We start from the raw sequence: 25,781 nt of genomic DNA, 5'->3' as shown, positions 1-25,781 counted from the left end.
CTCATTTGGCATTGATTGCTTAGTTGCTTAGTCTGAGTTTTGATCCCTGCCTCTCTCTTTCCAAAGGTGTTCACTGCAGAGTTGTAGATAGCATCAAAAATGTGACTCAATCTCTCTTTAGCATTACCAGCAGAACAGTTTTGGAAGATGCATTCAATGTTGTTAGTGAAGCATTTGCACAGGTCTTGTCTTGCTGAACACTAGAAGAACCTTTCTTTTGCACAAAATATTAGATGCACCTTCATATTCTTATATTTTAAAATCCTTATTTTTGCTTATTTTTTTAAAATAAAATTGCAAAGTCGAAAGCAGACATTAAATGCAGAATGCGCTTGACAAAAACACATGCATCATTGTTCCATTATATATTCAACAATTTAAAAATGCTTATTTTTATAGAATTATATAACATTTAATATATAATGTGAAACTATCAAAAAGTATTTTTATTTCATACAAAAATAATTTTCATTTATGAAAGTTCAACTTATATAGTTTTTAATCAATAGTAATGTATCTGAAAAATATTGAGTTATCACATATTTTTGTGTATGTATGCATATGCAAAAGCATGCAGATGTGTATGTGTGTGTGTATATAGCTGCATTTCAGTTTATGAACTTTTTTAATTTATAAATTGAATTAACGTCTTTTATATGTGCAGATTATTCTAAAGAAATTGCCATTTATTGATAACTGTAAGGCATTGGTGTCAAATGGAAGACTGATAATTTTCTACAAAATATCAGAAGAGGAAATGTCAATAAACAAGACGTCGGCAGACGTAACAATCAAAGAAACTTTGAAGAGTTTCCTCCCTTCTTATTATCAACCAGATTATCTTGTCAGGGTAGACTTATTTCCATTGGATCATCACGGTAAGTTTAAATTTGTATTAATATGTTGTTGTACTCTCAGGTCAGTGACTAAAAGAAATCTTACTCTTTATATAGACAATATCGACAGTCAAAGAGTATGCTATTCGTATTTTTGTATTATTGCTAATGAGAGTTGGCAATTTGACTTTCTATGAGGGTCATTCCAAAAGTAAAGCCTCCTATTTTTTTTTTGTTTAAAAAGTTGAAGAGCTACAAAGACGCAAGTGGTACCATTAAAACAAGTGATCTTTTGTGCTCCAAAATTTATTTTTCTGCATAGTCCTCACCATCCTCAATGCACTTTTATTAGCAATGAACAATGGCTGTGCATGGGTGTCTGGAGTGTGCTTTGTCATATGAGGGTTGCTCCAAAAGTAAAGCCTCCTATTTTTTTTTTTTACTCAAAAAGTTGAAGAGCTATGAAGGTGGGAGTAATACCATTAAAATGCTCCAGAATTTATATTTCTACGTAGGCCTTGCTATTCTCAATGCACTTCTGTAATTCCAAGATGCAACTCTGCTTCCGATGCATGTCCACAACATAGGTTGGTTTCTTAGAACCTCACATCGTCAATATCTTTAACAGAAACTGTCAGGTCATGAATTCAATCATCATAGCAATGTGATTTGCAATCCCCTCTAATCCATTCAAGCTGAATAAAAAAAAATAGGAGGCATTCCTTTCTGCAATACACCAGCCATGTAGGAGTCATCATATTCGGCTTAATATCTGCTTCCTATGCATATTTATTCATCCCCTTTTTCTCAAATTCATCCTTATTACTTATGTTTTTTCTGACCTTCATTTGCTAACTGACCTTGCTACCTAAACTGTTCTACATCTACTATCCCAACAACTCTTCTCCGTGTGACCAAACCAATAAAGACTGTTCTGCATGCATTTCCCTATATTATGTAAATTTCATCTTCCGCTGAAGTCATCACTTGTCTTTAAAACTCACATTACATATTCATCATATTGTTCTCATATCATTTCTCTCCATGCAATACATATCCTCACTCCTCGTTGGCCAGGTTTAACTTGCATACATCATCACATTGCACATGCCTAATAGACTCTTTGCTTTGTCAACAATAGCAGTAATGCCTGTTAGTAATGGTAGAAGTTCCATGAACTTAATCTACTTCTATTTCTTACATCAACTCCTTCCTGTCTTCAAATGTCTTCACCAAAGTAATAAAAAATCTAGACAACGTTGATGGCCAAAGTATACTTTCCCACATCTGAGTTCTCATCAGTTTCTATTAGATGCAAATTGTTTATCATCTCTCAATCCACCTGTAATGTCAATGAACTTCTTGCACAGCCAATGCTTACAAGTAAACCCCCCCACAATTGAATTGCACTCAACTCTCTTCCCACAAACTAAGTAGAAGAACTTTCTCCATTTGCTTTACTACAATCAGATATAGAAAGTAAAAGTCTGAGAATGGATATTATCAAGTCTTAAATTTAATAAGTAGACGCTCTATTGTTTTTTACTCAATCATTAGCATCAAACATCTCTTCTTGAGAACATGTACAAACTCCTTAAACGCAATGATCACATTACAGATCACTAATGTACTCCTACTGTAACATGAAAGTTTTATTCTAACATGACTCTGAGCATTGCTGTACATTGCTTTCTTCAAATTCACAAAAGCAAAATGAAGGTTCTTCTTACCAAGATACTTCTCTTGCATTTGTCTGAGGATAAATATAGTATCAGTGACCAAGTATGAAAATTTATTTTTTGTTAAATTATTCTTTCAGCAACTTTTAGGACATGATTCATCTGTTCTAATCCTTTGTAATTAACTTTATCCAGAGATTCTCTTTCACCTTTGTAATGGTTTACAATTAAGTTCCCCATCTTTCAGAAAGACCTCTTCTTTTATGATCTGATTTATCGTATCAGTGATTATCTCGTCAGTGATTATCTCAATGCATACTTCACCTTAAACCTTCAACATCTCTGCAACAATGCCTGAGAGTGTTAGAACTTTCTACTTATTTTTCTAATAGATTCCCACATTTCTTCCTTTTTACGGTTGGCTCAGATACTGCTTCTGTAACTTTGAGATTTTCTCAGTTACTTAAGAACTTAGTATTCAATAATCTCTCATAATAACATTTCCTGTTGTCTTGTTCATTCAAACGCACTTCTTTCCAACAATATCTATTTTGGGATGGAGATATACAATCAAATATTGGTTGATAAATACACTTGAGAACAAAAGTTTTATACAAAATACAAACTAAATTTTAATTAGCAAACAAAGTAAATGGTAATAAAGTGCCAGTTACTGTGAGTTATTTCTTACCTTCCACCATTCGAACTCTGATCACCCAATATTAGTTCTTCAATTGATTTCATAGATAAATAGAAGTTGTGATAAATTTTAATTAAACAAAATTATTCTTAATTATAATTTATGAGTAGAAGGTTTGTTAACAGAGAGAAATTACTCCTCAATTTATTCTAAATAGTTTAGTGTTTAAACTTACATATTTTTTTATTTTTATTTTTTTCTTGTTGTTTTAGATGAAATATTTCAAGTAAACTTCCTACTTTGGTAACAACTTCTTTTTATATCTTTTGAAATGTATTTTTTTACAAAAATGTAATTCATCACAGGATTATTTATTTTTTAATCTTTCAAACTATGATTATTTTTACAACAATTGCTTATATGTTTAATATTTATTCATTTTTTTAATTTAATTTTAATATCCTTTTTTATTTTTACAAGGCAAACAGAACATTCCATCTCTTCTTGAAAAGTTAAAAGAAAATATGGTGAATGATCATTCACTAGAAGAAATTTTCAAGAAATCTTGGAAGGTAAGTTGTTTTGTGCTTGTTGCCATAGATTGTTTGTAGATTGCAGTGCCTTCGCAAAGTCTTAAACAACGTTATATACATTTAAAAAAAAAACTTTAAAAAAAAAGCATATAAATTTTTTTTTTAAACTTTGAAACAAAAGTATATATACTAGGGGCGTGCAATAAGTAATGCCCCTAACCCACTTCCCATAGCAGTAGAGCAATGAAACTTGGCACAGTTATTAGTCTTTCTCTGCATAGGAACCACCTAGAGTTATGCATTTCTCCCATCGTTTGATGCAGCTCTGGAGACCGTTTTTGTAGAACACCCCAGGTTGGTCCTCCAACCACGACGTGATTTCAGAAATCAAGGCTGCATCATCTGGGAAACGCTTTCCTTTCAAAAACAACTTCATGGCTGGGAAGAGGTGAAAGTCAGAGGGTGCAAGGTTAGGAGAGTAGGGAGGATGAGGGAGGATTTCATAACCACATGCCCATGCTTCTGATCTGGCGACATGCGAGTTGTGGACCAGAGCGTTGTCCTGCAGGAGGAGGGTACCTTTGCTGATCTTGCCCCGCCTCTTGATTTTGATAGCTTCCCTTAATTTCCTCAAAAGTGAAGCATAATAGGCTCCTGTAATTGTGGTACCCTTTGCCAGGAAATCTGTCATCACTACTCCGTCCTGGTCCCAGAAGACTGTGAGCATGACCTTGCCAGCAGAGGGCTGCATCCTTGCCTTCTTTGGAGGTGGTGAGTCCAAGTGCTTCCACTGCATTGACTGGGCTTTGGTCTCTGGATCATATAGTGATGGACCCAGGTTTCATCCTGTGTAATCAGTCTTTTGAAAAACTTTGACTCATCTTCTTGTCTTTTGAAAAACTTTGACTCATCAACTTGCTTCTGGAATGGTGTGAGCAACCTGGGAATCCATCTGGCAGACACCTTATGCAAATGGTCATGAATGATAGTTTCTACAGCTTGACATCTTGGGCTATTTAGTGAATAGTAATGTGCCGATCTTCCAAAATGGCAGCCTCAACTTGACGGACAGATGCCTCATCAATGGCAGAAGGTGGGGGGTGACTAAGTCTGGAAGCTGTTTCCACCGACTTTCGGCCATGTTTGAATTCACGATGCCAGCGTTTTACAAGGTCATATGATGGGACATTATCACCACAAGTTTCTTTCATTTCATCAAAAGTCTCATGTCCTGTGCTGTGCGTCCTTTCAAATACAAAAACTGGATCACTGCTCGACATTCAACAGGCTCCATTTCACACCTGACTCAGTTCAAATACCTGTAAAACAGAAACCACAATTAGTTCAGAGCTGTAATTTGCCACATAACCCTTAGAGATATAAATCATTGCACATGCAAAATCTCAGCTAGATCAGACAACTGGAAGTGGGTTAGGGGCATTACTTATTGGACGCCCCTCGTATTAAGAACTTAATAATTATTAATTAAAAAAGCGTAAGTGTTAAGAAAAACTTAAAACAAATGTATATACATTAATAAAACTTAAAATAAAAGCATCGATGTTTTAGGTGTGGCAGAGGAAGAAATGTAAATAATAGGTAAATAATAAGAGAAATGTGTTGAGAGGAATGGAATGATGTAAAAGAGAGGAGAAAGATTGGGAATAAAAATTGAGGTAGAGAAGAGAGAAGGGGGATGATTACGATACATTCTGACTTTGTGTAATCCTTTGATTTTGTAATCTTTGTAAAAAATGTGTGTCAATCAATGTCAAAATTGAGAAATTATGAATTTAATATACATATATTGATCTGACAGATCATTAGTTGTTTAATATATCCTGGGCCCAACTCTCTTCGATCTACATCAATGATCTCCCAAATCACATCCTAAGATCATTCGTAGAAATTTATGCTGACGATGGCAACACTTCAAAGGCCATAAACAACCAAGTTCTCTCTGATTCTCTGTCTTTTGATCTTGATCATGTGGGGTGCAATGGGGAAAGAGGTGACTGGTTAATTTTAATGCATCTAAAACCAAGCTTCTATCTTTACATCAACGCTTTGATATCCATCTGGCATCAATTGAAATCAATGGCTCTCATCTTGGAAGGTTCCATGTTTCAACAAGCTTCTGGGCTTGACCTTTACTCCTGATCTGAGATAGAACCTACATCAAATCTGTTGCCAAGGCTGCTGGAAAAATGGTGGGATCGTTTTACTGCTCCAGTAGATATCTCACTGCTGATTCAATTCTCTACCTATATAAGAGCCAGGTACTTCCAAGGATGGAGTACTGTTGCCACATCTGGGAAGGCGCTGCTAGAAAGACCTTATCCTACCTTGATAAAGTTCAAAATAGACTTCATAGCCTCGTAGGGGATGCCCTTTTCTCTTACCTGCAACCTCTTTCCCACAGAAGAGGCATTGCGAGCCTGTCTCTACTTTATTATTTTCATGGCAAGTGCTTGTCTAAGCTCCAATCTATGGTCCCCCCTCGCTAAACTTTCACAAAAAACACTCGTCTAGTTGAAACCACTCTCAATAATTTCACCCACTCTTTATCTGAGCCTAAACCTAAACATAGATTCCATGAACAAAGCTTCTTTCTTAGAACTGCACACCTATGAAACTCTGTTCTGCTTTCCAACTGACTACAATATGGTAATCTTCAAGTCCAATGTGAACAAGTTCTTAAGTAATCCAATTTATCAAATTTCCATTACTAATAATTACTACAACATTTTCCCATTGATTCCTGTATACTTATTAACCCTTATCCTCAAGTGACCTCCAGACCTTAATAAGTGGTGACTCCTTTGAAAAAAAAATTAATTTAATGTGAGAAAGAAATGAAAATAAAAAAAAGGACAAAATGTATGGATCAAATGAACTTGAGGCACCTCAGAATGTACAATTGGCAAAGGACATATTTTGCTTTAACACTGATTTTTAAAATACTTTTAGTTGTTTGAATTGTAAACAAACAATGCATACCTTTATAACTTTGCATTTGCAGATTTTTATTTAAAGATAGTGTTCATTTATAAAACTTTAAAAGGAGAGGATTATTTACAAAAAGTTTTAATAATAGTCTAAATTATTTACAAGCATGTTTGAATGCTTTTTGGAGTAGACTTACTCTTTTAGCCAACCCCAAAATAGCAAATAGTGGAGGTACCTTACTGTAATGTAATGAAGACGCAAATAGAAAGACCATTTTCCAAGGCTTTATTCAACTAAATTTTACAACAAATCCAGCAAGTGGTCAGGAATGCATGTTAATAAAAAACCAAAAAGTATTCAAATAAGAAAATAAAGAAAAAGCAAACGACAAGATCACATGAGAGGAGATATGCAAATAAAGAGAAAGTCACTTTAATAAGAAAGTTATTTTAAGAAAATTATAGCAAGAACATTAGGTTTAAGTGTTAACAATTTATTTGTCCACGTAAGGGACCGGATATATGTTTTCAGAAAAATAAATTCAAGGGTTTAACAACTGTTACATTATCAAATAAAGAGAAAGTCATTTAATAAGAAAGTTATTTTAAGAAAATTATAACACTGTCCCCACTTAAAACAAAGATTATTATTAGAAAGTTTATAAATCCAACTGCTGGACTGGTTTATGAGTATTGCTAGACCAGCGGAGAGGCAGCTCACCACCAGAAAAGTGAGAAGTCTCAGACCTTGAGGAAATATGAATTTTGGGACTTGCACCAGGTGAAGATGGCAGATTTTCGGGGTCTATGGCCCCAGCAGAATTTTGAGGTTGATCTGAGTATGGATTTTCACCAGGATCCCGAGATCGTGGAAAATGGGCCAAATGTCTCAATGCTACCAAATCCTCCCAACCATCACAATGCTGAATTCTCGTGTATGTAGGGTTGGCTTTGAGGAGTTCCACTACTTCAGTAATACTAGAGTCATACTTGCTCTTGCCACCATTCTAATAACACCTTTCCAGGTTTACAGAGCCAAACAGGTGATGCAGTGTCAGTGGAAGAGTGCCTTTCAAAATTGAACACACGATCGTGACGGGTTGCATTAGTGGTTATGCATAGTAGAGAACGAATAGCATGTAAAACATTCTGTAGAACGTCCTGCCAAGTGTTAATGGGTAATCGTTGACATTCCAAAGCTGATAAGATAGTGTTCCATATAATTCCATTATAGCGCTCACATTGGCTGTTAACTTTTGGGTTATAAACAGTAGTTTTACTAGATCCAATCCAAAGTCGTAGCAGAAATTGAAGGAACAATGCAAAACATGGTGTAAGAAATACTGTAGGAAGTTTTGCTTATTTTCCTATCTATATTACTTTGTAATATAGATAGAAGACATATTATTTCTATCTACTCAGCGCTCTCCGGGAGTCTTTGTGTTGCTATTTTTGCTTTGTAAATTTTTAACAACTATGATGTTGTTTGTTTGTTTTGTTTTTTGTTTATTTATCTTTTTTTTACCAAAGTAATTTTTAATTTTTTTTAAATAGGATATTTAGAATTAAATATAATTATCATGGTATTGTTTGACCATAAAAATATGAATTGAACCAAATTATTTTATAATGGAAATGTTTCAATCTAAATCTAATCTTTAAAATAATTTGATGTAACTTGCAATTCTATGATTAAATAATTAGGTTAAAACAACATTTCCATAATAGACTTGCAATATTTTTATCAATTGATGATTTTTTTAGAAGTTTACATTCTTTTAAAAGAAGCTACTTTTTGAGTAATCTTATTATCTCAACCCTATGTAATCACCCAAAGCTAGCCTGTTTTGCCATAACATGACTCTTCAGTGTGGCTAGATAAACAAGTGATGTTTTGTTTTTAGTTATCTACATGTAAAGGAAATATTTTAATATACATTTTTATTTATTTTTTTAGATTTCATTAAATTTACCTGAAGATATTTCCATTGACCCATCTACAACTTTTGTGTCTGCGGGTGGCAATTCTATTATGGCTATGCACTTTATTGGTCAACTTCAGTTGAGCTTAGAAATTGAGCTTACTCCACTTATACACTCAGTTTTTCATAGTTCATATGCTGAAACGTTGCATACACTGAAGAAACTGATTTACAAACAAAACAAAGAAAACCTAAAAGGTGAAATAACAAAAAAAGAAGAAGAATCTTCAACTATGGAGCAATGGAATGATGGAAGTTTAAAGGAAGATTCAATACAGAAAGAGAAATCACATTTTGACAATGAAATATTATTCAATTCTAGTCAGTCTGTAAAAGCAGATTCTTTGAAGAACTCTGAACAAATTCGATTGAACAATAGAAAAGAAGCATCTGTTTCTGGCAAAATGGTTTTCCCAAAATCTACTACACTATGTGACAAAAGAGATATGTTTGAAAATGAGGATCAAATACCTACAAAATTATTCAAAAAGGAAAAACTAAAAGATGAATCTGGAGTATTGGATGCTGATCAGGATTACCACTCGATAGATGACTCACAAGCAACTTGCAATCATAAAAAGAAAATGGTTGAGATTCTCTGGACTTTTAATACTGGAAAATGTGTTGATGCATCTCCAGTAATTAGTTTATCAGGGTAAGTCATATGGATATTTCTTTTTCTGACTTTCATTTAAAATAACAGAAGCTGGGTTTGTTCTTTCTTAGACAGTTGTCTCATTTATTACCATCATTGAATCTATGGTACTTAAAAAACGTCAGAAAACGGGTTCAAAGTACTGTATAATTCTGAGGACCTCATATTTGGTTTTATGTCAGTTGTACATAATGGCATATTTTCAATAGTTTTAAAAAATTGAATACCAAACTAAACTATGTCCAGGTCTTTATTCATCTCTCTTTCAAATCTATCCTTATCACTCCCCCTCATAATTTCTAAGGTTTTCCTTTACCAACTCTGCTATCTTGACTGTTTTATATCTGTTGACTTCAAAATTCTCATCCATCCTTTCAATATGACCTAACTAAAAGTTCTGCACATATCTTCATATACTGTTCACATTTAATCTTCCTCCAAGGTTATTAAACATAAGTCTGTCTTTAACACTCACATTACATACCCATCATATAATTTTGATATCATTTCTTTCCATAGAACGCATTTCCTTAACTCTCATGGGCCAGGTTTCACTTCCATGTATCATCACACTGCATACACATGTCTGCTAGACTATTTCCTTGGTTAATAATGGAATTTTTCTGGGCTTCATAATGTCATAAAAAACTCTAAACAGCATTAATAGTCTTTATCATCCAAATATACTTTCATTATATCTAATTTATAAATCCACAAAAAATTGAATTGCTCCCAACTTTCTTATTATAAACTAAATGAGGGAATTTTCTTTTTCGGGAGGGGAAGGGGATTTCCAATACTATAATCACTGATCATTTTCATCTTGGTAACATTCACTTTCAGACTTCTAATTTTCATAGCATTCCCTCAAGTCTTTAACTTAACAAAATCATCCATTGTTTGCAGGCAAGCACTAAATCATGAACATACAACATCACTTCAGCACAACCCATATGAAACTAATTGGACAATGCTTCTGAAACACAAATGGAAAATAATTAACTCTATACAGATCTGTGATGTACTCCCTCTTTAACATTAAAGCTGTCACTAAATGTGATGTTAATTTTAACATATGTCCACATTAATAACACTAAATGTGTTGCTACTCATAATTTCTTGAACAACGTTCACCAACCACTCAATTTATGCAAAGTCTACCAGACAGCATTATTTGGCACTTTATTAAAAACTGTCTTTAAATCCACAGAAGCAAAATACAGGATACTTCTCGTGCATTTGTCTAGCATCAGTGGTATTTTTCACAAACATAAAACCAAATTGCATTTCATCTATGCTTATCTGATTTTTTATTGATTTTTTATTGATTTTTTATTGATTTTTTATTGATTTTATTATTTATTACTCGATTATTCTCTTAATCACTCTCAGAATATGATCCATCAAATTTACGCGATTTTAGTTATTTCTATTTAGTGCTTCCTCTTTACTGCAGACTTACCATTCTTAATCTTTCTCACAGCTTCCTTATTTATCAGTTCTTGTGGATGATCCAGATACTGATTCTGTAACTTCTAGAGATTTTTTTATCCCATGAAAACTCTGTATTTAACAATCTCTCATTTTTCTGGTCATCCTTGTGTAGTATATTTGTAAACCTAACTTTCTCAGCCTTTTTATTGGCTTTGTAGATCACTCTTCTTGCTATACTCTTTGCCTCTAGATATACTTATCCACTAAACCTTTTCCCCATTCACACTTTTGTTTCCACTTTTATTTGATAACCCTCCTCAATCCACCATATGTCTCATATAAAAGAACAATATGCTCTTTTATATAATATCTCTTTCTCTCTCTTTCTCTCTGATCAGATCACTAAAGTTAAGCAATGTTGAGCCTTGTCAGTACTTAGATGGGTGACCATTTGTGAATACACAGGTGCTGTGAGCAAAAGTTTTACCAATGTTATTGAAAGGTATAATCTGTAACAGATTAGTCCTATTAAACTGGGGATAAGCACTAGATTTGTTCCAGACTGAAAATGGACTACTACTACTATGACTACTACAACCACCATCACCACTACTGCTACTATTATCACTATTATAAATATGTATTCATATTTGCAAATCTAAACATAAAATAATGACTGTAGTCGTTGACATGACAAAATTGCTGCACTCTTTTAAGACAAATTTAAAGACATGTTTAACCAAACTTTCACTTTCAAAGTTAGTTCACATGGAAAAGTCAAGTAAAATATGGAAGAAAGTGATAAGGATTGATTTGAAAGAAAGAAGGACATAGAAAAATTGATGCAATTCTATATCTTTATAAGAGCCAGGTACGTCCAAGGATGGAGTATTGTTGTTATATCTGGCCAGGAGCTGCTAGAAAGGACTTATCCTGCCTTGACAGAGTTAAAAATAGACTTCATAGTCTAGTCGGGGATGCCCTTTTCTTTTCACTGTAGCCTCTTTCTCACAGAAGAGACATTAAAAGCCTGTCTCATTTTTATTGTTATTTTCATAGCAAGTGCTCCTCTGAGCTCCAATCGATGGTCCTCTCTGGCTAAACTTTCATGAAAAACACTCGTCTAGCTGAAACCATATCAGTAATTTCACCCACTCTTTGTCTGTGCCTAAACCTAAACGTAAATTCCATGAACAAACCTTCTTTCTTAGAACTGCATGCTTGTGAAACTCTGTTCTGTTTTCCTACTTTCCAATTGACTACAATATAGTCGTCTTCAAGTCCAATGTAAACAAATTCCTGATAAGCCATTCCCCTTAAATAATCCAATTTACCAAATTTACATTACTAACGATATTGATGATATTGTTCCATTGACTACTGTAACCTCTTTAACCTTTATTTTCGAGTGGCTCTGGGCCTTGATAAGTGGTGACCCCTATACAAAAAAAAAAAAAAAAACTGCATTAAAAAATTATTCATTTAGAATGACATTTACTGGATATTTTTCAAATGTTCCCTATTTTTATATATTTTTAGTTGTGTAGATTTTAATTCTTGAAACTGCATATTAATATATATTATTATATCATAATGAATATTTTCATTATCTTCTGATTTGATTGTACTTTTATATTTTTTGTATAGAAAATTGCATCCTTATTTTTGAAATATCATCTGAAAATATCCCTAATTCATGATTAATGAATTGTTTTTATGCATTTAATTTGTCATAGGAGAGGTTAATTTTGTTCCTTTTTTGAACATTTGATCTGAATTAAATAAGTCAATACCTCTATCTCTTTCCCTACCATTATATGAAAGTAACTGTGTGTGTGCACGTGTGTGAGTTTATTCTTTATGGACTCAAAACAGCTGGCTCGATTTTTATGAAGTTTTGCACAAAGGCATTTTATTCACCTAGCAGTGTTCTTAGATAGGTGTTGCATTGGAATGTCTTCCATAAGTATCGATAATCAAAATAATCTGGTGAAAGAAGGAATAGGAAATTTTAACCAAAGTTAATACCTTACATCACAAATGCATTTGAGAAGTTTTATTACCGCACAAACAGAAAGGCCTAACATCAAAAATCAACCCTAGGTTCTTTTATATGACAGGGACACATTCATAATGAACGTTTCTGCTTAAAACTTGACTTTTTCATTTTAAACTTAAATTCAAGCTATTATCACCACACAAGCAGTAATGCCAGGCATATAAAATCAACAGCAGGTTCTTTGAGGGGCATGAATGCTTCTGTTTAGAGCACAATTCAAGCATGATACTTGACTTTTGCATTTTAAACTTTAATTCAAACCATTATATATACAAAATAATTTTATACAATCAATAGTAGGTTCTCTACAGTGCAATGTATTGTAGACTAAGTCATTGTGAGGAGGCATGTGTAGCTTCCTCCCAGTGCATAACGATGGATCTCCAACTAGAGCAATCAATCGATTTTATTGAAAATTGGCGATTTCACCAATTTTGATGACAATAAAAATATGGAAGTGTAAAACATTCGTTGATCATCATTGAATCCCAGGCAACATCGGATCTCCATAGTAGTTTATAATATGTATAATTGCTGAATATTGATAGATATCACGTTATAAATTAAATTTGCTTCAGTAATTATTTGCTACTAATAATTTTATTCTTCATGTGCCCACTTCAGGTCGTTGACCTCAGTCACATAGTTTCCAATGTACAAATATATAAAATATTCAGCAAGTTTAGTGTTTGGATTTATAGTGTCGCACAGCATGTTTAAAATGAAAACAAACATAAATGAGCACATACATACAGTAGCATGCATATGAAAAGTCCAGCAAGGATAGATACATACAAACATATATATATATATATATATATATATATATATATATATATATATATATATATATATATATATATATATATATATATATATAGCTGTACCTAAAAGATGTTACCTGAGATGCAGTAAAATTATTTTAGTTTTGAATTGTTACTTGTTTGCATATTTTAAAACTTATTATGTTTCAATTTAAAATGAGTTAGCCCTCTTTTTTTAAAATAATCACCTCAAATTTTAAATAAAATTTTAAAATAATCCCCTAAAAATTTTTTTTTTTTTTTTTTTTTTAATTTTAGGTGATTATTTAAAAATCTTTCATATTAGCAGTTGTCAGAGCCTGACAAAGTAATTTTTCTAAATAGTAGAGAAGTACATTATTATACTGCCAATAACATAGTATAACATTATCAAATAAAATTGGCTAGTCAAAAACAAAGTTTGTCAGGGGGTCATACATTTTTTTTTGTACTCTACAAACTCTCTCTACATGATTCAGCTGCTCAACTGTTTCCAAACTTCAATCTATATATTTTTGCCCAGTCAATCATTTACTGACTAACCTTTGTGCAACTCAAGACTGCCATACTTTTACAACCATTTATCCCAGAGCTTGAATGCTCTACATGACGAGCACAACTGATTCGTCTTTAGGATAAGTAAATCTAGTACTTTGAACATTTCCTCTGAGCTGATGTGTTGGCTTTGATCAGATTTCACATTTGTCAGCAGAAATTCAATTTGAGTTTAATTCTGAAACCTCAACAAGATAATTTTATGTTAGATTAATTAAGGCATGTCTATTTGATTTGTTGATCATTTTTACAAAATTCCAACAAATATGTGGAGATTTCTGAATTACATTTTTCCCTCAGTGAATAAACTTTATTCTTTTAGTAAGAATTATTTCCCTTAGCTGAGTTTCCTGTGAAGGTTACTATTAAAGAATTTTCATATATTACAACACTGCCAGACTGTATTAAGTATTCATTTTATCTTTTTATTTTTTATAACATGTAGCTAAGCATGTTGGTCTGTAGGAAATGGCATGATACAACAATAACAAATGAAACTTGGATAGTTGGAATGAAACATTGATTTGGCAGCTAAAATGCTATTTAGGCCCAACTTTCAAGTCTGGCTAGTATAATTTTATAAATTGGAATTAGAAGAAGATATCAGAAGAAAAGATGAGTTAACTCATGCCATGTATGAAAATAAAATTATTTTTACTTTTGTTTCAGAGATGATGAGGATGCTGTTATTTTTATTGGTTCTCATTCTCATCGATTCTATGCTCTTTTGTCAAAGAATGGTAAAATGTTATGGGAAGCAGTTCTTGGAGATCGTATTGAGTCCTCAGCCTGCATTAGTTTATGTCAGAAATATGTAACTGTTGGTGAGTATTTCTTTTTCTCATTAATTTTCTGAATTTGTTCTTAAACCATTTGAACTTATTAGAGAAAGGTGGCAGTGCAAAACTCTTTTCCTCTGCATTTATCACAGGTAAATATCAATTCTATTATTGCTATGGTTATTCATCCATACTTAGGATTTTGACAATTCATACAATAGAGTGAAATATTGGTCATTTATTTTTAGCACTCTTCCCTTGCCCACCCACCATCCACCCAAATTTTTTTTAATCAGATTAGATAAGTTCATAAAATGTTACACTTTTTGTTTGTTCCTGGTTTCAGTAGAAAGTTTTATTTATTGTTTCTAAAATAAACAGATAAGAAAAAAGTTCAATAAAATGCTTAAAAAATAAATTTAACAAAGTCAAAATATTGTTATTGAACTCAAACCAACAAAAATCTCCCTTTGATGATATTTTCACAAACATTTACAGTTCTTTCACAATTATGTGTAGGAAATGATAATCACTGCTGGTCGAGAGATCCAAACCCAATCATAATTTCTTTTAATTCCATTGGTGAGGACGTTACCTCTAGGCCATAAGTAATTTTCACAAGAATCAAGGAAACTTTGGTTAGCCTTTTCTCCTAGCATTTTCCACTAATTGTAAGATTTTGGATATTACCTTAAAGTAGTGAGACCTCAATTTGAGACTTTGAAGAATGTGAAGTCATAATTCCAATGGCATTACTCTTAGATCCAGAAATAGTGGAAGTACTTGTCAGAATCCGTTCTATTCTAGACACAACACTAACCTATCTTGAACATCCTTGAGCAAGGTGTTTGCCTTCAGTCACCTCACCAAAATGAAAATCATCTTTTCCAATTCTTTGTACTCTTTGTTTTTTTTTTGCCTATCCTATTTCTCAACACTAGCCAAACTCTTTCTACTTCCAACTGTCATTGGTATGATACAAAATTCTAACTAATTGTGAAATTCCAATTTAAAAACTTTGGAAAGTATTAAATCACCCCTTATTTACCACTATGCCTAGGTCTACTCTGACCTGGAGTAGTGGTACTAGCTGACAGACAGACAATCTATTATGTAAGGATTTTTTTCTTTTCTTTTTTTACAAATTATAGGCCTGCAGAACAAATAATTCAGCATATCAATTATATACAAAGTATACATTTACAACATCCCAGCAGACTACAACATAATTGTTTTCAAGCCTTATGTAAACAAATTCTTGTTGAGCTGCCCTCTTAAATCTTCAAATGTTACCCAATTTCCACCATCGTGCTGTTGTCTCGCCTGATACTTATTAATGCTTATCCTTGAATGGCCTCCAGGCCTTGATAAGTGATGACTGTAGTAAAAAAATATATGAAGAACTTAAAGCAGAAAAACTTTTACCGAAATTATTTGGCTTAGTATTAAATAATTAAGCAAAGGTCTAATTGTCTAATTTTAAATTGAAATATGTTTGTCAAATGTTTAAAAGCCAAATTACACTGTAAAGACTTTGTAAATTTGATTGTACACCAGCAGTGTCGATATGACAGTTATTTACATGAATTGATTAGTAGACAAACAAATCAATCTAATAATTAGAGCTATGACAACAGCATATTCTTATCATTGTTTTGACTCTCGAGTCTATATCTAACACAGAATCACATCACTCTATATAAAAGCATCAACGGATACACAATCGAGAGTCAAAACAATGAAAAGAATATTTTTTTTTTTTTTTTTTTACACAGAGATCACCACTTATCAAGGCCCGGAAGCCACTCAGGGATAAGGGTTATTGTAAGTACATCACGTTAGTGAGGAGATTTTATGAAGTGTTTAATTAGAGGGGCGGTTCATTAGGAATTTGTTAACATTAGACTTGAAGACATCCAAGTTGTAGTCCGGAGGGAAGCAGGCAGACGGAACAGAGTTCCACAGGCGTGCAGTTCTAAGAAAGAAGCTTTGCTCATGAAATCCGCGTTTTGATTTAGGCACAGATATAGAGTGGGGGAAATTTTTCACAGTGGATTCAGCTAGACGGGTGTTTTTCGTGAAAGATTGGCGAGGGGGGACCAGGGATTGGAGTTCAGACGAGCACCTGCCATGAAAATAAAACAAGGATAGGCTCGCAACGTCTCTTCTGTGGGAGAGGGGTTGCAGGGTAGAGAAAAGGGCATCCCCCACTAAACCACGAAGTCTATTTTGTACTCTGTCAAGGCATGATAGGCTGTTTTTGGCAGCTCCTGCCCAGATATGGCAACAGTATTCCATCTTTGGCCGTACTTGGCTTTTATATAGATAGAGAATTGCATCAGTAGTGAGATATCTTCTGGAGCGGTAGAAGGATCCCACCATCTTTCCTGCGACCTTGGCAACAGACTTGATGTACGTGTTCCATTTCAGATCAGGAGTAAAGGTCAAACCCAGAAGCTTGTCAAAACACGGGGCCTCACCCAGACGAGAGCCATCCATCACAATTGATGCCAGCTGGGGATCAGAGCGTTGATGATGTAAGGATAGGAGTTTGGTTTTAGATGCATTAAAGGTAACTAGCCACATCTTCCCCCACTGAACCACGCGCTCGAGATCAGAAGAGAGAGAATCCGAGAGAACTTCGTCATTTACAGCCTTTGATGTGTTGCCGTAGATGGTCGTGTCATCAGCATAGATGTCAACGAATGATTTAAGTATGTGTTTAGGGAGGTCATTGATGTAGATCAGGAAGAGAGTTGGGCCCAGGATTGACCCCTGAGGGACTCCAGCATTTATATTGCAGGCCTCCAATTTTTGTCCATCTACCACTACTCTTATGAGCCTATCATATGCTGTTGTCCTAGCCCTACTAATAACTATTCTATAAGATCATTTCTGTATTTATTTCTGTATGTATTCCTAAACATAATGAAATGAATATCTTTACAGGTTGCTATGACGCACATGTCTACACCTTGAAAGTAGAAACAGGTGAAATTTATTGGAAATTTAAAACTGGAGATACTGTTAAATCTTCACCCAGAGTTGATCCTTTAACATCTTTTATTTGGGTTGGATCACATGATGAATGTATTTACTGCTTAGATATAAAGGTAAGAATAATAATCTCAAGATTTCATCTTTCTTTAATACTTTTTGACTTTATTTTTGTTTCGTAAAAGTTAATTTTAACTGAAACATTATTTTTGTATCGTTCATGGTCTTGATTTATTTCGATTTTTCTAACTACTTTTCTCATTTTGTTTTTATTTTTATAATTTTTTCAACAATTCCTCAGGTACATTTTTTCCTCTGGAATCTTTGTTAAACTCAGAAATCTATTTGTAATTTTTCAATTTTGACCAAACAAAAAAAAAAAAAAAATAGCAATGGCAATAACCAATATTTTCAATTGAAAAACAAATTTTGTATATGTTATTCGGACTACTATTCTCATCTTAGCTGATGTAACCTACGACCTTCTTTAAGGCCATCTTTTTTAATTGTGGAATCGATACAGAAATTCTTTATTTAAAAAAGTTCTTGTTCCATCACCATGACCGAGAAGAAGAGGTAAGTAATTTTTAGTTTTAGTTATTATCACTACAAACTTGACTCGATCCATTACACAGCAGATATAATCAGTCAGTTTTTTGGGATTGAGGTTTGAATCCTCACTTCAGGAAATAATAATTCAAAATGAAATTAAAAATTGCTTAAGAATTCTACCTAGTTATAACTGATTCAACAATCTGTCCGCATAGATTAGATGAAAATCCTGTGCAGACTCTTAAGACTCGCGCATTTAAAAAATGATGCACCTAAGGAAGGTCAGATTTCATATCATCTGAAACGTTGTGAAAATAAATCTCAAGATGAGAACATTAATCCAATTAATCGAAATAATACAATCAATCATCCCTCATCTAAAAAAAAAAAAAACAATTCAGAAACACAAAAGTTACTCTTTGATTTGACTTATTCAAAAAGTTTCTGTGGCCTAATTGGTTCACCAGATATTCTTAAAACAAGCTATGGAATTCCAAATCTCACCAGAACGCTTCACCTCATTCTTGCTATTTACTAACTGCTGTATAAGTAATTAGCTGTATATACCCGGTATTGCCTGGGAATCATCATTTTGCTTTAAATATTTTTTTGTTTTTTAACTATGTTGTTTTCTTTTCTTTTTTTTAACCAAAATGTTGAGGTGGGGGTAATGAGATTTTTAAAGTTAAATTGAATTATGGTATTCGTTTGGTGATTAAATTATTAGTATAATCAAATTGTTATAAAACTATAACTAATTGTTGTTACAGTAATATTTTTTTAATCTCTATTCATAAGATACTTGGATGTAAATAACTTCCAAAACTTTCTCTTTTAATACCTAAGCATCTGAAGCCAGTTTAAATGACTTGCTATTTAACAGTTCCAAGTTCCTTTAAATTTAAAAGGGTCACAAAGTAATTTTGTTCTTTCAACAAAGATTAAATCGCTGACTTGTTTAAGAAGAATCATAAATGCATGTTGATAAATTTAATGTCATAATAAAATTATTTTTAATAGAATCTTTAAAAATTCCCTTTATGGCATGTTTTTCCATTAAATAATTGATCAATAATAAATGCAAAAATACTAGTTCATAAATAACATGGAGACAAAAACACATAGAGAAATCACATCAGGGACACCAGTATGTTGTTTGGCCTTGGTAGAGGCCATCTTGGAGTATTTTGTGTATAGCCAAGAATTGCACCAACGTTTAATATGAATTGCAGTAAAAAGTTATTGTTTTACCAAAGGAAGAAATTGAAGGATAAATATGGAGCATGCATGTGTTGCAGAAGGGTGAGAATGTAAAAGCGCCAATCAACCGTATGACTAAAGTAGACACAAAGCAAGAACATAATGGCAATAGCAAACACAGATGCTTAGTTAAAGACAATATGTATCGTGTTTTATTTCAACCAAGAAATAAATGGTAAAATGGATTAGGATTTAGGATCAACTGTAGCAAGAATAGACATTTTGCAAGATTGAGATTTTGGGTCCCTGAGGTAGGAACTGATAATTGGGTGTCAGTGGGCACTGAAGTGGGTAGCCAGATGTCGATGGGCATTGGTACAGATAGCTGGACGTCAGTGGGTGCTGATGTGGGTAGCTGGTCGTGAGTGGGCACTGATATTGGTAGCTGGACATCAGTGGGCACTGTTACAGGTAGCTGGATATCAGTGGGCATTACTATGGATAACTGGACACATCAGTAGGTGCTGGATGTCGATAGGCACTGGACGTTAGTGGGCACTGGTACAGATAGCTGGATGTCAGTGGGCACTGGTACGGATAGCTGGACGTCAGTGGGCACCGGTACAGATAGCTGGACGTCAGTGGGCACTGGTACAGATAGCTGGAGTTGCTGGAAGCTGCAGGTGTAAGCTGGAGGCACTGGAAGGTGCAGAAACTTATGTGGAAGACTGTAAGGGAGAGGTCCAGGAGGAAGGCAGCAGTAGAGAGTAGAGTGTGCATTGCATTCTACTACCTCTGGTCCCCGCAGCGATAATGCTGACTTGACAAAAGTTAAGTCAAGATAGGAGTCGTCCTAGCTCTCACTGGACTGGAGATTTGCTATGAAGAGCCCTTGGTGATACAGGCTCTATGAGTAGTGATGGTGTTGCTAACGTTTTGTGTTTTCTCTTGTTTGAAAACAGTCATAACATATTTCCGGGAATGTTGTGTTTCATGTAAAAACAAGTAAATGTTTTTTTCCTATACAAAGAATGCAGTCTTATAAGAGTTGCTAGCTCAAGCAAGCTGCCGGCAACATAACTTTTTCATTTTGTATCTTTTGTTTACTTACTCTTCTTTTCTGTTCTTAATACTTGTTAGGGATTTTTCTATTACTTTTTCTGATAGCCTTGATACTTGGCCTTCAACTGTATATTATACAAAAGTAGAAATATCCTATAATTTAATAAAAATATTTGTTGTGCTTTAATATATTAAATAAAATCTAAATAAATTTATTAAAACAAGTATACAAATTTGTTATTCACAATTTCTTAATCCCTGATTTGATTTTTAATTTTTTTTTTTTTTTAGTCAAAATCCAATAAAGTTAAGAAAAATCTTCAATCTGGAAGCATATTTTCTTCTCCAGCAATTTGCAACAGTCCCCATCAAGTTTATATATCCACATTGGGAGGATATTTATATAGCTTGAATCCTGTAAGTACAAGTTTTCATTGATTTTATGAATTCTTGAAATATTATAATCCCAATCATGCTTTTAAAGCCTTATTTCACCAAGAGACAGATATATCATACTATTGGATCAGAATGATGGTACTATTTGAACTTACCCTCCCAGGCATTACCTTTTTATCATTGGTTACCTGAAGAATGCTGGCGGGTCTAATCATAGCAAATTTTGCTCCTTATTTAGAGGAACTACAATTTTCAATCTCATTAAACTTTGTGCCTAATTTTGCTACTGTGTGAAATGGGTGAATTACCTTGACACATATCCTCATGATCAAGGTGTAGTATTTATTCCTGCCTAGTTCCCTGCTTATATCTCATTACCTAATCTTGTACGATACTGCATTATTGGTTCAACTGCTATCTGACAACAAGACAGTGTTACAGTGTGGCTAACTATACTAGCTAATGTGTCTAGCTGTTGACTTGTGACACTTGGTTCAGCTTTTGACTTGATTAGTTGCTCCTGCACATGTCCAACTGTTGGTCAATAGATCTCTTCTATTGAACTTTTGATTTGACTAGCTGCTCCTACTGAGGTTCTAGGCATTTTTCTATTCACTTTAATTTTTGTATTTGCTATCCTTTTCTGACAATTGCAGCATTGTCTTTGTGTCTCTCAAAAGTTGTAGGGCCAACCACTACAACAGATTAACTCCTCAACCAGTAGCGTGCAGAGGTCTAGTGACATCTAGGGTCAACTCTTTGATTGTATGCCTCAAAGACTAAAGTATAATTTCTAGTCCTGTACTCAGTTTGGTTGTTCTTTTCTGTTCTACACTGTTTGTTTTATTTATTTTAGTTTAACGGAAATACAAAGTGGAAACAAAATTTTGGCAAGCCATTATTTACTTCACCTTGTATAGCAAGTAACGGCGTTGTTGTTGGCTGTGTTGATGGTGGCTTATATTCTTTGAATCATGATGGAAGTCAGGTAAAACATCTTATATTACTGTTATAATAATTCTATAGAGATGGCCATAACTCTTATAAAAAATTAACTACAATTCATCTGTTGAAATAGCATTAATTTTGTCTTCAATGATAGCTCATGTTGATTATCAGGCTTGTTGTAATGAACACGAAATTTTGGGAGTCTTCTCAACCAATATTCTCAAGGATTTCCTCACAAGTTAATTTAAAGAAGTTAGGCAGTCTAACCATAGTTTTCAAGATTGTGATGCCACCTAAAGTTTTGTATTTATTGTCACAATGATGTATCCGATTTACAAGCTCACACTGGTGTACGAAAAAAGAAATCAATGTCATTACAAATGAATTTGCCAAGACTATTCAGGATCAAACTAAATTTGCTGAGTTGGTCTTGCAAAAAAGGTGGGAATATTCAAACATGTTTTGTTATTTTAACATAAATCACCATTTTTTACTATATGTTTAATAAAATTTGAAATTATTATTTTTTTTTAGTTAAGTAATTATTTTGATAAGGTATTCAATTTGCTTAGTTAAAATAAAATTTCAATTAGTCTCTAATAACAAAGTAAATATTTACTGGACTAAAACAAAGTCATAACATAGATTGTTTTGCTGTTAGGATAAAGACATAACATTTAGCAAAAACAAGATTGTTTTTTGATAAAAGATGACATTAAGCAAAGCCATAAAACTAATAAAGATTCATCTAGTTAGAAAGTTGAATGCCAAATCTTATTAAAAATATAAGGAAAATATTAAGATAAATTAAGTAGTTGATGCTAAATAAATAGTAAGAGTAATATTAATCTTTATTGGAAAAAATCAATTTATTCACTAAAATAATGAAGTAGACAGTTTCAGTATGTGCTGATTTTTTAAATCATCATCTGCATAAATATGTTTTAAGTTTACTAGTCTAAGATTAATCAAATATTTAAATTACATAGTTGTTTTTCTATTTTATGGAAAAGTTTATTTCATTCATGATATTTCTTTTGTGATTTAAGAATGAAAAACAAATCTCCCTCAAAAACTAAAGTTGTCTAAATTCAGTTGTACTCTTAATATTTTAATAAAAGTAAACAGCGAATAAATCGATCTTCAATGTCTACATGTAAAGTTAATGGCAAAGTTTATTGGAAACTAACATCTACATGTAAAATTCAAACTGAAGATCTCAAAATTTCAGTTTCGATTTCCGGTCATGACATCTGCTTTATTTGTTTGGAATTAATTATTTACAATTATTCAATATTCTTCATTTCTAAAAGTAGTTTCAAAATTCTGCAATGTATTTGCTAGGTTTAAAGAATTTTTCACTGACCAATGGATGGACAGATAAATAACGTATCTATTTATATAAGACTAGTGGGGGTGCCCAGCATTGCCTCGGTGTTTCAAGGTGTGTGCTGAGCCAAAAAAAAAAGTGTTAGTTGGTAGGTAGGCTCGAACCTGTGATGCAAAAGTGGAAAAGAAAGTGAAAGAAAACCTGACATCTTACTGCTATGCCGTGACGTGACAGGAAGTGAAAAGCGTTCAAATTTAGCGATATCAATCAGAAAGTTGACTTGCAGAAATGAGTCAAGCTTTCCACCATATTTGTTTCCTCATGATGTTGGGGAAAACCAACTCCCCCCAAAAAGGGGGAACTCTGGCGGCGTCTTACTGAATAGCAATTGTCTGATATGAAGGTTTCCCCCACATTGATCAAAGCTAATTGCCTTCAAGATATCCCAGCACGGAAGGCCAGGTGCTGTCCCTTCACTCCAATCAGTTTCGCTTTTATATAAAAAAGACAAACAAACTCTTGAAAGGACAGGAAGGAGGCAATTTTTTAAAAGTAGATCAAAATAAGATAGAGACGACGTCCGTTCGCAAAACCGTAGGTATTATAATCTAGGAAGTATAAGGAAAGTTCTCCATAAAAGTAACCGACGCAAGAAGCCTTTCACGGACATATTTTGCCTTTTATGTAATAGATGTAGCTTTTATTTCTCTTTTCTTAATTTTTCTTAATAAAATGTAAATATTTTAATATTTTTTTCATTTCTTTTTATTCTGTTTAAAATTCTAGGTTTGGAAGCTGGACACCAATGGTCAGATCTTTTCATCACCCATATCTTTATTCAGTAACCAAGACAACGAAATAATTGTCTGTGGTTCATTCAGTCACTTTGTTTTCTGTTGTTTCACTAATGGTTACGTTAAATGGAAGACAAATGTTCATTACAAAATTTATGCTTCACCTTGTAGTAACTTTAAATTCCAAGATAATTTCCAAACTTCGATTTCAAAAGATGAACACAAAAGAGAATTTTCTCATGAGGCAAACCAATCACAAAATAAATGTTATAACAAATTATTTATCGCAGTTTGTGCAACAGACGGAAACCTTCAGATATTGTGTGAAAATTGTGGTTTTGTATTAACAAATTATAAACTGCCTGGCGAGGTTTTTTCTTCTCCAATTCTCTGTGGAAAAAAAATATTTATTGGTTGCAGAGATGACAAGATTTATTGCTTAAAGTTTGAGGATTTATGAATGTATTTACTTGTGTTCTCATTTCTCTACCTTCAGATTGTTTTAAAAATGTTTTTATACTTTGAGTTACTTCTTAAAGGAGGAAAATAAAATTGATTTTGGATTTAAATAACCAAATTGGTTTATGATTTGTACCTTAAAATTAAAATTTTTGACCTCATTGTATGTCAAGAGTTGACTGATTAATTTAAATAAAGTCCACTTAAATTAATTATGCAAATACGTGTCGCAATAAATCACGCTTTTTGCTGTAAATTGTAAAAACAAAATTTCTAATTTTATTTACAATTTTATAATAAATTTGGAAATGTTTTTCCTTTTGATGAAAAATTGTAAATGTGATGATATTTGTAACTATTTTTCATAGAATGAGCAATATATAAGAGTTGTTCCAAAAGTATACCTTCTTAAGATTGCAGTTTCTTTTCATGTCGTACATAAGTCCTTAGTATTTTGTTATTCTCTCTCTCTCTCTCTCTCTCTCTCTCTCTCTCTCTCTCTCTCTCTCTCTCTCTCTCTCTCTTTCTCTCTCTCTCTCTAAGCCTATTTTTTTAACTAAAAAGTTGAAGTCTTACAAGGGCGGTAATGATACCATTAAAATAAGTGACATTTTAATCTCAAATATTTATCTTTCTACATAGGCAATACACTTCTCAATGCACTTGCCAGAAATTCAATGACCATCTCCACGCTTGATATCCGTCCATGACAGAGGTTGCTTATGATTGTTGTCTGCAACAGAGATGAAAATACATAAGTTCAGTCATCATAGCAATTCGCAACCCCCCTTCCCTCTGATCCATTCAGGTAGAATAAAAAAATTGGAGGCATTAGTTTGGAATGACCTCATATCTCCACTTGACAACATTGTGTGAATGTTGTTAATAAAGTATATTTTTTTAAAACATTGTTTTTGTTGTATATAAACATCTATTCCAGTTAGCCTCTCCACAGAACAAGTCAGACACAGCATCAAAGAAAAAGTGTACTCACAGATGAAGGCAACTTCAGTGCCATCTCAAACCATGAAACCAAATGTCCCAATAAATATGAAATTAAACAAAAAGTCAGTGATCTGGTCATATTTTGTTTGTGGCCAATCTTTACAGTCATATATGCTTACATTTGGTCCTATGAAG

At 33.2% G+C, this 25,781-nt stretch overlaps 1 protein-coding gene across 2 annotated transcripts in view; it reads left to right on the top strand.

Moving 5' to 3' along the window:
* The window catches only part of LOC145268218 (beta-alanine-activating enzyme-like), a 130,553-nt gene extending 105,006 nt beyond the window's left edge, over positions 1-25,547 (top strand). For both annotated transcript variants that reach the window (XM_080123519.1, XM_080123520.1), the window contains exons 10-17: positions 665-878; positions 3,636-3,727; positions 8,594-9,273; positions 14,794-14,948; positions 17,853-18,016; positions 21,006-21,131; positions 21,967-22,098; positions 24,175-25,547. In XM_080123519.1, the coding sequence (XP_079979645.1) occupies positions 665-878; positions 3,636-3,727; positions 8,594-9,273; positions 14,794-14,948; positions 17,853-18,016; positions 21,006-21,131; positions 21,967-22,098; positions 24,175-24,642 (2,031 nt within the window). In that variant the 3' untranslated portion in view covers positions 24,643-25,547. The remainder of the gene's footprint in view (positions 1-664; positions 879-3,635; positions 3,728-8,593; positions 9,274-14,793; positions 14,949-17,852; positions 18,017-21,005; positions 21,132-21,966; positions 22,099-24,174) is intronic.
* The last annotated feature ends 234 nt before the right edge of the window (positions 25,548-25,781 follow it).

Source organism: Euprymna scolopes, chromosome 43 (assembly GCF_053919585.1).
Source record: "Euprymna scolopes isolate OS-2025 chromosome 43, ASM5391958v1, whole genome shotgun sequence".
NCBI lineage: Eukaryota > Metazoa > Mollusca > Cephalopoda > Sepiida > Sepiolidae > Euprymna > Euprymna scolopes.
This window is presented reverse-complemented; position numbering and strand designations above follow the sequence as displayed.